Here is a 14,208-nt window from a genome sequence, read left to right as displayed (position 1 = left end):
ATTTTCTATATATTGATAGCTAGAAATAACTCAGGTACTACTTTATAACGGAGACTCACGTTTAGAGTCCTGCCAATTTGCGTCAATCCATTCAATATTCGCATTCAAATGTTCCCAATTACCATGTTTTCGAGTCACGTAGGGACGGACTTATCCACTGTCAAATTATGCGTCTCACGGGTATCATTTGGGACGGATTTTAATTAACTCTTTTCAGGATTAAAAATACAACGTTTCTTACTTATAATAATAATCCAGTGGCGCTACAATTATTTATGGTAACATTTGCCTTGGGCCGCATCTGTTCCTTTGATTATTTTTGTTTTTATTGGCAATTAGTTAACTCGTTTGACAGGATTAAAATAAATGAATACCACCTTTTAATAATCCAGTGGTACTAAAACCCATACAGTCGTCAGATTGCAGCAGATTCTTTGACTGACTGTGGCTGACCCGTCGTTCATTGGTGTCCTTGTCATTTACCTCTCAATATTTTGAGTACGCATATGTTAATTGTCAATAAATAAACCAATTTACCCCCAATACAGTGTATTTATCCGTATATTTACTTTAAAGTAACTTCCATTAAGTCGGAAATGTAGCTGTGGTTGATTTCGAACTTCTGACACTTTTTCACAATTTTAAGATACTGTGTTAATAAGTTAAGAAATTTGTTGTATAAAAAAATGTGCCCGTGTACTAGTGTACACACGTAAGAAGTGAAACTTATCTTTTTTATGCAACTCTACAGAATTTGGTTAAATAAAGTTAAATAAGATAAAGTTTAACAAAAAACTTTTATTGTCATACATAATATAAATAATACAATTATTTCATTTTACCTTATTACTACTAAGATAATTACAGAATTTAATTAATTGTAATAGATTTTTACTATCACTGTTATCGTTAGTATATATTTTTATTAATAATGTCTTTGAATCCCTCCAAATCAACCGTGGTAGGGACAATAAAAAGATGTATGTGTGTGTGATGTGGACGTTACGAGAAAAATGTGACGCGTAACCAAAAACTGTGACGGTAAATTTTATTCCAACGCCGATAAAGAAGTTTCACTTACTTTAGTTCGTACTTTAGTGTTTATACTTATTGATCTTATCGCTAAAAAACAAACTTGCAGGCAAGTGCATAAAAAAGTGGTAGGTTATTCGTAATATACCATAGAACTCATTATATACTGTAAATACCGTTGTAGTGAACCATTATGCGGGTTCTAGGTAATTCTTGACACGAATTCGCTGTGTCACGGAATAGCGAATTATGCATGAAAATAAATCAACGTTAATATATTGGTATTAAGAACTAAACTAATCGTTTGTGATACTCGATTACAATAAAATATAAAACTAGAAAAAAATATATCTGATGTAGAAAACTTCTAATAGAGTGGAATCTCTACGACTCGCACCGCCTTAAGTGGAAAACATTGCCATATCCTTATGCTGAACCCCTAAATACACAGTATCTCGAATTATTTAGAATTTCGGACAAAATGTTCCCTACGAAGTATTGATAATACATAAGTTACACTCTGTTACTCGAATATCAAAAAGGAAACTCCGTAAGTCGTAGTTAGTAAAATATAAAGAGGTCTAACTTGGAATTCTCCGAAATAATAGCAATAGAATCCAAAATGAATGTTAGGGTTCCGGGCTTCTAATCTATTGTTTTGTCTTGTACACGTGCAACGAACGAATACATTCATAAAGCTATCTAAGTAACACAGATGTGACCGTTACGTTTATAAAAAAAAATCTGCAAATTGTTAAAAATCAAAATAAGATTTTTTAGTGTAAAGTTTACTTCATTAATACTACAAAACTTAAGTTGAATTATTATTCTAATACGACTATACGTATACAAATCAAAAAATTCAATTAGAAATCGCGATAAGTCCAAATTTCAGCTGTTAAATCATATGTATCTCACAGTTCTTGTTAAGTCAAAAACTTGTTAACTTGATATTTTTTGCATTTCCTTTGACATTCGAGTTATAGAAATTGACCGCGAATTTGCACCTACCCTCCACACGCAAAAGATGAACTATTTACCAAAAATACAAAAAAAATGGCTAGGTAGTATATTTAATACAATTTCCGTAAAGTAATAATAAGTAATATATAACACTAAGGATATATTAACGTTTGTATGAGCAGTGTTGGTCTAGTGGCTACAACGTGCGGCCTCATCCCAGAGGTCGTAGGTTCAATCCCCGGCCTGTGCACAAATGGACTTTCTGTCTATGTAAACATTCGCTTGAACGGTTTAGGAAAATATCGTGAGGAAACCGGCTTGCCTTAGACCCAAGTCGACGGCATGTGTCAGGCACAGGAGGCTGATCACCTACTTGCCTATTAGATTGGCAAATAATCATGAATCAGAAATAGAAATCTGAGGCCCAAATTTAATTAGGTTGTAGCGCCACTGATTTTTCAATTTTATATATTTAAAGATTGTTATTAATTAATTTAGATTTACAATATTTACAGTTTATATACCATTTCATTCTATTTGCATTTTGGTAATAAATTTTGAGATGTAAATATCCCGAGGAAACGATTCATTTTAAATAATTATAAGTCGTAAATCCATTGGTCGTTTGATATTTCAAACGACAAGATGTACACAAATTATTTCAGCCCGAATATTAATGAGAATTCAAATTGTTACAATTTACGTCGACTGCTGACGGTTTGTTTGTTAATTTCTTTGAATATAAAATACCTGTCCACAAATAATTATTTCCATCGTCCGTTTCATATTGCCTTTTAAACTATAAAAGGGTTGCTTTATATTTGTTAATTATTTTTTATGTAGCAAGGAACTCTTGACCTATTGTTATTGTAAATATTTAACATGATAGCTTTTTGATGGGACTATTCATCGTTTTAAGTGTGTAATTACAGTGTTACGACGGCACTCAAACTACTGAAGCAGCCAGACGTGCAGAGACTATACGATATCGAAAAGGAATGTCTCTTTCGGGATGACTAAAATCCATTACAAAATCGTAATCAAATATATATTATTTGGTTTTATCATACTTTATTTAAAAATTGTTAAATACATACCAAATTTACACTTTTATTTAATCGGCCTTGAAACAGGAACAGGGCAGTGTTGAACTACTGCGTCAGCGTTTGACTCTCATCCCTGAGTTCGTAGGTCACTCAGCAGCTTTGCACCAATGGACTTTCTTTCTATGTGCGCATTTTACATTCGCTCGAACGGTGAAGGAAAACATCGTGAGGAAACCGGCTTGCCTTAGACCCAAGTCGACGGCGTGTGTCAGAATGGAACGTTGATCACCTTCTTGCCTTTAATATACGTATATATTGTATTGTCTTTTGTTAACATAGCTTTGACACATTTAAAGAAAACACTTTTTTATCAGATTGAAGCTATGTATTATTATAAACTTATAATTATAGTACATAATTTTAAATTTTTTCGCGACGTTTCGCGTGCTTTACAGCGTGCGTGGTCACGGTGACTGAACACAAAAGGTGTTGAATGTTAAAAAGTATCACAGCTGTAGAGAAAGTGGTATTATCTGTATTTATTTCCCCGGAGTTGATATCGACTAAAAGATGACGGGTTTTAGCAAAAATGACTCATGGTGTCCTCTATTTTCGCGGATTGTTTGTCTTGGGGTTTTAATTTGAATATTATTGGATCCCAGGTGTTGGCTTCGTGTACCAATCTTGGGAAGAATCTTTTTTCTTTCGCACGTACTTTCGATTTGTCAAAGCGTATGTAATGATTAGGCCAATCTAGTGTGTGTTCACAGACTGCTGATTTTGTGTGTCGTCTATGTCTTATGTCCGCAATGTGTTCTTTGAGTCTGCTGGACATATTGCGTTTAGTTTGCCCTATGTAAGACTGGCTAAAGTCGCAATCCAGTTTGTATATACCCGCATCTTGCAACGGGGTGTGAGTTTGGTCTTAGGAATTGCTGAATCTTCTTGTGCGGCTTGAAAATTGTATTAATAGAAGCTCGTTTTAGGATCCTAATTCTATCTGTAACTTTCTTTACATATGGTAGGTAGGCTGGCTGGCGGGAAACTGTTTGTGTCTTGCTTTTGTTTTTGCTGTTTGACATGCGGTAGTTCCTCCTCGAGGTGGGCAGCATCACAAAGACGTTGGGCTCTCTGAAACAAACAAGCTTTCGCTAAGGCTTCTGTATTTTTTTAGGAGCAAAGTGGCATCACTGCTCCTGGACAAGCACTTGCAGATTAATGGCATCTCCGTGGGTGATGTGATGCGTGAACGTCAGAGCATTCAGATGCAACCAATGGCCTGCAGTAAAATGAAGAGAGAGCGGAAAGCAGCTCGAACATTGGGGATTATAATGTCTGCATTCCTTGCTTGCTGGCTTCCATTCTTTTTGTGGTGAGTATTCAACACAGTAGAGTATTTTTAATAGACACAATAATATATAATTATATAGAAGTAATATCATAATATGACAAGCTATTTAGAACATTTTGACTTCTTTCTTTATATAGGTTGAATAACTTTTTTTGAAAAATTATGACTAAATTCGGTTAAATATTAACATAAAGTAATAAGTTTTATGTCTTAAATAATAATAAAAATATCTTATATTTTAATGAAATATTGCCTGTATTCAAAGGTATTAAAAACTATACCATAAAATAACTTAAAATTAAACATAAAATTAGCCCCAATATTATTTGAAGCACGGAGATAAGATCAATTCAAGTTCATGGACGCAACTTGACACAGTTGCAATGTTTGATGTATCTATAAATCTACACGTTTTCCACTACCCTATTGCTCTTCAGCTGTGTCCAATCTCGATATGATAATAGCACTTTAGTTATACAAGTTCTAATTTTATCTTCAAATTTTCTGAAATTATACACATTTTTACACACACATTTTTTCATATTTCTAATTCTCAAGAAAAGTACGTATGGGCTATGATTATGACTTCGGATACGTGTAATTTACTTCAAAACTGCGATTCCGAATCTGTTAAATATAATGCCATGAAAAACATAACTTGCAAAAAACATGTCGCGCAAAACAGTTCTTTAGCCGTAAAATGTTGTGTGATCCATGTAATCGAAGACGGTTAATTTATTCGATTCCTGAGGGACCTTCCTGAGGGTCTTTCGCTATTACGCGATTAGCTAACCTATATATTAGGTTAGGTTAGGTATGCTTAAGAATATTAAAACTTATTATTTTAGGTTGGGGAAAAAGTCTTTTCGCATTACAGTATGTATGAACTTGTAATAAAATCTATTTGTATCTGGTTATGGTATCATTAAAAGTTTAAATTTGAAGAAGATAATTCCAAATTCAAATTAGGAAAATGTGTGATTTTTATTTATTTTTCGTACTGTCAAGATGAGTGAATCTAATGGAGAAAGTCGATACATTTTAAAGTTTTACTACAAAAACGTTAAAAAAGCAACGCCAGCCGCGAAAAAATTTTGATGTTAAAAATGTACGTCGCTCTGGAGACGGATAAAATGGATGCCACTTTTAAAAAGTGGAGCAAGATCGGCATATCAGTAGTTACGACGTAGCTGTAGAACTGGGAATTGACGAAAAACGCTCAGTCGTGGAACGTCGGACGTCGAGGTGATACGGGTGGAATTTTGTATTTTGCCTCGACGTCCGATGCTGAAACTCAGCTGCAGGTATTAATCCGAACAACTCCTCTGAACACTCTCCATGGTAAATGCGGTAGAAGATGCAGAGTGACCCCACATCTCTACGCAACGCCAAAGGATCGAGCCGCTCGGAGAGGGATTGGTCATCGAAGATTCGAACCGCTCTGCGTTGGATACGGTCAAGTGGAAGGAGCTGGTACTGGGGAGCCCCCGCCCAGAGGTGAGAACAGTATTCCATGTGGGGCCGTATTTGCGCTTTATAGAGTTGCAAGCGGTGGCCCGGAGTGAAGTACCGTCTCGCCTTGCTGAGCACACCAAGCTTTTTGGAGGCTAATTTAGCCTTTCCCTCCAAATGACCGCGAAACTTATCGTCGTTCGATATGTCAACGCCAAGTATTCCGATGCTGGCTGTGGCTTCAAGAAGAGTGTTTTCGAAAAGAGGAGTAGCGACAAAGGGTATTTTTTTCGCGGAAAACGCGCAAACTTGTGTCTTCTTGGGGTTAAATTGGACTAGGTTTAGTCTACCCCAGTCCGAGACTCCACGTAGTAGAGTTTCGACTTCAGACACAAGTTTGTTCCGGTACTCATCGACAACTGCCCGAGAAATACCTGCCCGGCCAGTGTAAAAAGTATCCCCAGTGCTGTCGTCCGCATAGCAATGAATGTTGCTAAGTTGAAACATGTCATTGATATGCAGAAGAAACAGGGTCGGGGACAGAACACAGCCTTGTGGGACCCCAGCATTCACGGGTTTAAGGTCGGAACATGCTCCGTCGACGACGACCTTGATGCTCCGATCGGCCAGAAAGCTGGAGATCCAGTCGCATAATTTCTCAGGAAGCCCGTAGGCTGGAAGCTTCGAGAGCAGTGCTTTGTGCCACACCTGATCGAAGGCTTTCGCTATGTCCAAACTAACCGCTAGTGCCTCCCCCTTGGACTCAATTGCCTCTGCCCATCTATGAGTAAGGTATACTAGAAGGTCACCAGCCGAACGACCACGACGAAAGCCGTACTGATAATCGCTAATCAGCTGGTGGCCCTCTAAATACCTCAAGAGCTGGCCATTAATAATCGATTCCATTATTTTGGAGAACAAGGAGGTTATAGCTATTGGGCGATAGTTGGACGGATCAGAGCGATCGCCTTTTTTAGGGATCGGATGTATCGAAGCGGTCTTCCAGCACTTCGGGACAGTGCCGAGCGAGTACAGGTACCGGAAAAGGTGCGTCAGGACCGGAGCCAACTCAGGAGCGGTTCGAATCGTCGTACAAGTACGCAGCATGCTCTGCGAACAGGACGTTGCCGGAATGTGATTTCCGGCATTGAGTTATCACACCGCGAAATCGCCGGTGGTGATCTCCCGCGGTCATCCAAAGTCGAGTTGGACGCGAAGAGACAGCCCAAGAGGTCGGCCTTCTCCTTCGCAGTGTGGGCGAGCGAGTCATCCTCTCTGTGCAGCGTTGGTATCGATGGCTGACAAAAATTCCCTTGTACAGCTTTGGTGAGAGACCAGAAGGCTCGGGTCCCCGAAGGGAGTTGGGCCAATCTCTCGCCAAATCTGGCGATGTGCTCTGACTTTGCCTTAGCGATTTCCCGTTTGAAGGACCTGGAGGCTGAGTTATATGCTTTTTTATGTTCTCTGGTATTGGCATCACAAGATATCGCCGCTTCCTCCCATGCATTAAAGCATTCTCGTTTTCGACGCGATGCCGCCTTGCAAGAACGCTTAAACCAGGGCTGTGACTTGCCACCGATCGGCACCGCAGAGAATGGAATAAAAAGTTCCATGCCCTGTAGAACCACTTCGGCGACAGAGGCATCGACGGAATCTGGAGCTTCCGACGAAAAGCACATAGGCCCCCAAGGGTAGGACGCAAAGAAAGACCGCATCCCATCCCAATCTGCTGACCCGATAGTGCCAAATACGACGACAACCCGAAAAACGGGGTCGAGGAGGGCGCGTAGTAGGCACAGTACTCCGGACCACACAATGATCCGATGAACCCAATGGCGGATCAACAGAGACTTGATAGGTCTCCGGATGTGAGGTCAGCAGAAGGTCCAACAAAGAGGGTTTATGACTATCCACATCTGGTATTCGCGTAATCGCAGGGACCATTTGTGACAGGTCGTAAGCTAAAGCAAAGTCGTGAAAGGATCTTCCCGCGTGATCGGTGGTTTCCGAACCGAGCCAATCGGCATGGTGAGCGTTAAAATCGCCAAGTATCACGATTTCAGCGGTAGGAACCCCTTCGAGCAGGGAATCTGTAGCCATTTGGATGTGCTCAATGAGTCGCTCAGTTTCGGTATTTCCGCTATGGGACCTATACAGGCATGCGTAGAATCGCGGATGGTCATCGCAGTCTACGCGCAGCCAGAGGCTAGATAGGTCCCTTCCTTCAAGCGACCCGAGGCGACGAGAACAGATATCCTCTCTGACGTACACGCAAACTCCCGCCCGCGGCACAAATGAATGTTCCAATTTGTATCCCGGGTAGGAGAGGTAGGAAGTATCAGCCAGGGAGGATATCTGAGTCTCAGTAAGGAAGAATAAAGCCGGCTTCGCAGTTTCGAGGTGAAAGTGAACCGCGTTAAGATTAGAATTGAGCCCCCTAACATTGGTAAAGTCCACTGAGAGCGTGGAAGGGGATGCCTTCGGTAAATTCTTCCGTTTGCCCCGAGATCGAAACAAATAGTTTTTTGCGCAGTTTTTGCCCACCCCAGAATACGAAGGGCAGCCTGTGCCTCCACCACCGAATAGTGATTGTTCCGATGATGGACGCTCAGAGGGGGATTCTCCACAGCGGAAACGTGTGGTACCCCCTGGGGTAATCTCTGTTTTAACTGCATCTTCATATTCTGGGGGGGGGGGAATTGATGGGCTCCGGGAGTCTCACTCACCGCACGAAACGCGAGTACAATAAGATGAACCTATTGCATCACTTCACGCCGGTTTTCTGTGCTCTACTGCAACTGAACAACTGATGAGATTAAAGAAGCAAGAAGTTGAGTGAAAGCGGCCGGAAGCGGCCTTTAGCCAGTGTCAGCTTAACATCACAAGAGGACTGCCAAAACCAATTGTCGCGGTATTTTGATCAGAAGCCCCAAAATTTCTATAGCAATGTGATCATGTACCTACAAGATTTTAAAAAGTTATTGAACATAATGGTACCTATATACTTTAGTTAAATGTAAATAAACTATATTAAATAATGTTGTGAATTTTCTTAAAAAATGCGAAAAAGCATTTTCCCCAACCTATTATTAATATATTGATTTGTTTCTAATAATTATATTAACTTGGCTGTTGTTTTTTTCACTTTCATCTTATTGATATTTCTATAAATTCATACGTTCTTATAACATAGTAATTTTATTGTAAGAGAGTTAAACTTTTTGTCATAAAATATTTCTTTTGAATAATATCTATGCAAATTATGATGTGGTTTCATTTATATTATTGACAAGAGGTACGAAAGTTGCATTTGGGAAATAATTTAAATAAATGTAATCTAAGTATATAGTTGTGTCTAAGTGTTCAAGTGCGTGAGGAAAAATCTTTGTGTAGCATATTTTAATAATTTAATAGTTATTACCAAAAAAATCCATTGGTTTTTTGACTATCTTATTGGTATAGTAGTGGAAATTTCTCGGCCTGAACCCCAATAGAGTAGAATAATATTGTGTTTATTTGTCACACATTTGTTACACAGCCATTTGTATAAGAAAACATTCAATCTGTCCTTCGATTCTAACATGGGCAGTCTCAGTAGATATTATGTAAATAATATTAATAACCATATATGTTATTTATTCTCCTGTCATAATTAAGAAAATTTGTTTTTCTTCTATACACTTGCAGGTACATCATAACTGCTCTATGTGGCGAGGCATGTCCGTCACCACCGCCAGTTGTAGCTGCGGTCTTCTGGGTGGGATACTTCAACTCAGCCCTTAACCCTCTCATATATGCCTATTTTAACCGGGATTTTCGAGCTGCCTTTAGGAAGACCTTGGACTCATGTTGCAGGTACATAATGTTTGTATTTTAAGCTTTACAGTATCATTATTTTTTTAATCTCAAATGATATTAAATGATGCTTATGCATGTTTATGTCAATATACGCCATATTTATTATAGCATTTTATGAGTAACTAAAATGCGGTTATAGTAGCACTTAAACCATTCAATTCGAGGTTTATTCACGGGCTCTGAGTGAAAAATATTAATACGTTCTTTATACATCGATACATTAAAATAATCTATAGCAATCTGGAAAGTTGATTGCCGTATTTTGAGGGACCAGATCAATAAACGGTTAAGGAACACTAAAAATATATCATTTTACACTAACAAAATCTTTTGTGTCTAGGATATTGACGAAGGCCAATATATAGTTTTGAAATAAAGTTCATTTCCAGATCATTATGCGGTAACATTGGGCGTCGTTACTGTGCTCAAATGCATCGGCGTGACCATCATCACTCAAACACGTCAGATATGCATATGAACAATTGTGTCAAGTCTACTTCAGCGGATATTCTGAAGCAACCCACCTGCTCACGTATAGAAGAGCCAACAGCTTAAAATAAATAATCTAAGCCAAAGTAAATTTATATAGAATAGTATTATTTTTTGTAGTATTAATACATTACTTACAATACAATATATTTACATATTTCTATAGAAAAATCTAACAAAAATAGTGTTTGTTACATTGTAATTAAAAGCAATAGAAAAACGTTACACACAATAATAAAAAGATATACAATAAAATTAGTAACTAAATTTCGCCAGAATTATATAAAAATATTTAATCCATGTTTCAGTTTTAATCAAAATAAAGATAATCTAAAAATCTGGAAAGATGGAACCAAAGATGTGTCAAATTATTTATGCAATTGTATAACGTAAATTGTAACTAGCATATATTCTTTATTTGTCCTGAAACACTGAATGGATTTCGCTGATGCAGTCTGTGTACTTGTAATGTCACTGTTAAAGGGATTCGTGTTTACAAAATGACGTTTTATGTAAACAATTTCCTTAAAAATCTGTGTGTGCAAGTGTGCGCTACTCTGACATCTCTAATTGGCGTAAGGGCCTATCCGGTCGCCAAACTAATAAAAAGTACATTGTTTCTTTCATTTTTTTGTCATCGTTTCTTGAAGTAGGGTAAATGAAAAACAATGATGGTGGAGTTGAGTAGTTTATGTTACACGGTTTAAATAACTTCGCTAGATAGAAAAAAATCCAAACATAGCGAATTTTTGACACTTTGAATTCATTTTCTGACGAAAATGTATATGGAACATGATTTTGAAATTCACACGATATATTTTATCGCAAGCCAAGTAATCCAATTCAGAAAAAAATTGTTAAAATTACATTAATTTAATGTTTTACATAACTAATTGTTATTACTTGCCGGCGCGCATCAGTGCTCCAGCTCTCCACTACGCACCGCAGTACACCCCGAGACACTGACACATCAATTCGTGCTGGGATAGGGCCTTAAACGTCTTCACCACGTCGTTTGTTCATTTATAGTATTCTTATGCTAAATTAATGAATAAACTAAACTCATAAAATGTCTTAATTACTTATAAATAAGCTATTTGCGTGCTTTTTTCGTGTTTCATATAGGGATTATACATTGTAAAAGATCATTAGTTAGTAGATTTAAGAAAGTGTAAATAGTTAATATTAGGAAGTTGTAAGTTAAGTCAAGAAAATATTGATTTACGCTAAAACGTACTTTCTTATGATTTTAAATATATTTAAAAGTTTATTTTTATGCGGACATAAAATGTGTTGCCTGTCATATAGAAGAGCTTTACACATCTAATAGCAATACCGAAACACCAAATTGGAATTTGCGTATAGGACTCACATTTTGGATATCCCTTGTACCACTAAACAATCCAGTGAAGTACTAAAAAATTAATTAAATTTTTCAGACATTGCTCATTAAGATTGCTCAAAAGCCGTCTCTTATTTAATTCCTTTCATTAAGTAACAGGAGCAAACGAGCAAGAGGCTCACCTGATGTTAACTGTAATGTGTGTAGTACTTGTTATTTTTAGCATTAGGTATAAAATAAAGTGTAAATAAATAATATAATGATTGTAATTTGTATCAAAGTCAGCTTATCTACGAACAAATATAAACAACGTGGAGTCACAATTACGTGTTACCCTAAAGTTGACAAAAAGTTTGTTTGAAGGTCTGAATAAATATCGTTATCAAACGGCAAAAACTGTCGCTTGAGGCATTCATAACCGCTTGTGTAGCCCCAAATATTAATTGTAAGAAGCAGAAAGAGTGACTTTTATATTATTATTTTTTTCAATAAATTGTCATTTTCAGTCAGAAGAAAACTTTCAAAATCGCAATATATTTTGTCCTATTCGAATACACAGTGTGCGGTCTATGAAATGTGAATTACGAAAGCTTAAAAGTTACCATTTAAATACAGGTTCGCTGAGAATTAAATGACTAATACTCTGCTCTTTTGTTTTCCATCGGATCCAGATGCGGAAGCTGTACACTGTGAAATGGAAGATAAATCTATAATTTTATACAAGTCCTTCCTTTAAAGATATTTTAATAGTTACAAACGAATTATAAAATCCGGATTCCGGAGTCCGGATATAAAAATGTATTTTACAGAAAAGCAAACATAGACATTTAAAAACTCGTTCACGTAACGGTAAACACAACATGAACAAAAGAGATGAAAGAGTGCCAAAATTAAAAATTCAACTAAACTAATTTAATTTGTAAGCAAAAGGAGCTATATAAATTAACAAAAGACGAAATACATGAAAGTGATACAGTGAACATAAACTTATGTAAATAATTGTCATTATCGAACTACGTCTAAGGATTGAATATCCACAAAGGCATCTTTTACCAATCATTGTTTCAGTAAAATTGTTTCTGAGTAATATTTTATTCAGCCGAGGGGAAAAAAATTTATAAAGAAAACTTAATAAACAAAAAGCGCCGGTGTAGGGAGACCATCAAACAGGATCGTTAGGATTTGTCGCTTCGACTTAATAATATTACGGAGATGGAAACAAGAAGATTATTCTTTTATTTTTGTTTTTTGTTAAAGTTATTAAAAGTTTTCTCTTGTTTGATTACGAATATTGTAACGTTTATAGTTTATCCGCTAAACACATATAATAAATATAGTACCTTTATACATATATGTCCAGAGCCGTTATTATCACCAGTAATTGCAATATCAATTTGTAATTACTTTTAACGTCCATTAACTACAATAACCACTTTATTTATCTGTACAGGATGCATACAAATATGAACTAATAACAGATAAAATACCTTCGTGAGCGTTCTTCATTTAGATTACCCTAAATCCCTCAATTATTAATTTCATTATCAATACCACCTCAGTCATGTACTAGGCAGACTTGCGAATACGGATAAATATTTGACGTTTCTATTATTATTTATTTCATAAGACCTTGGATACTTGGAAATAATACTGACCCTACGTCTCTAGGTAACAATTATAATGGGCTTCTACCCTCTATATCGCAATAAATCGAATTTCCATTATACTTATCGCTGACAAAAACACTCTCGGCGACCGTTGTCAAATCACTAAGCTACCTTTACTTTAACTTCTTACAAATTCGGTTTTGAACCTTAAGGAAAACGAAATGAGCCCCATTCCAGAATAAATAATTTTCTTTTACGATAATTATATTGTTTAGCGTGATTGTTTTTGGATCAAAGTGTCGTACTTTGTATAATTAATTAAAAAGTTTAAATTAATTATATAATAGCATGTTTTAGTACGATTAGTATATGTTACTTATTTTAACGACATAAAAAAATATATAGCACTTTGTTGTTCTCGCTTTCTTTTATACTATGACGTTATTGTTATTTCCATATCAACTTTATGATTTCTGAAGATCAATAGCTGTCTTTCTGATAGTTGTGTTTCTTGATTTTATACATCAAAAAATGTGATAGCTGTCAAACAAATATGTTTAAAATCAATACCAACAAACACGCATTTTATATCTATTCATAATGTTTATTTCATCTAAATACAAAACTAATAATAACGATGATTTCGGCAGCCGCGGCGTGAAGACTTAACAATAGGTATTGATATTGGTTCTAACGCTTTATTTATGTACTCATTACAGTAATTACTTTGTAAATAACACCGTTGTTGACTTAGTGGAAACATCTAAGAGGTATTATAAGTCTTACGGCTTGTCGTTATCTAACCCCTCGTCAAGAGTAATGGTGTCATTACCAAGTGTTAAGTGGGGGCACTTAACAATGCCATCTGGGTTTCGTCAAAATTTTTACTGTTTTATAAGACTACATTCAGTGCATAAGAGTCCTATTCTTAACTCAGAGGTGATTTCAACCGCACGCAATGATTCTTCTATTTATCCTATTAACATTTTATCATATGCAAGGAAAATACCGTGAGGAAGCCATGTGTTTGATCCAAAAATAAGCAACAGGCATGTCTTATATTCTTTG

At 36.5% G+C, this 14,208-nt stretch overlaps 1 protein-coding gene across 1 annotated transcript in view; it reads left to right on the top strand.

Moving 5' to 3' along the window:
* The window catches only part of LOC123720480 (octopamine receptor beta-1R-like), a 51,746-nt gene extending 40,939 nt beyond the window's left edge, over window positions 1-10,807 (top strand). Inside the window, exons 4-6 of the mRNA XM_045677100.1 lie at window positions 4,216-4,413; window positions 9,532-9,699; window positions 10,092-10,807. Coding sequence (XP_045533056.1) covers window positions 4,216-4,413; window positions 9,532-9,699; window positions 10,092-10,257 — 532 coding nt within the window. The 3' untranslated portion in view covers window positions 10,258-10,807. The remainder of the gene's footprint in view (window positions 1-4,215; window positions 4,414-9,531; window positions 9,700-10,091) is intronic.
* Window positions 10,808-14,208: the final 3,401 nt, after the last annotated feature.

The sequence above is a fragment of the Pieris brassicae genome, chromosome 2 (assembly GCF_905147105.1).
Source record: "Pieris brassicae chromosome 2, ilPieBrab1.1, whole genome shotgun sequence".
Classification (NCBI taxonomy): domain Eukaryota; kingdom Metazoa; phylum Arthropoda; class Insecta; order Lepidoptera; family Pieridae; genus Pieris; species Pieris brassicae.
This window is presented reverse-complemented; position numbering and strand designations above follow the sequence as displayed.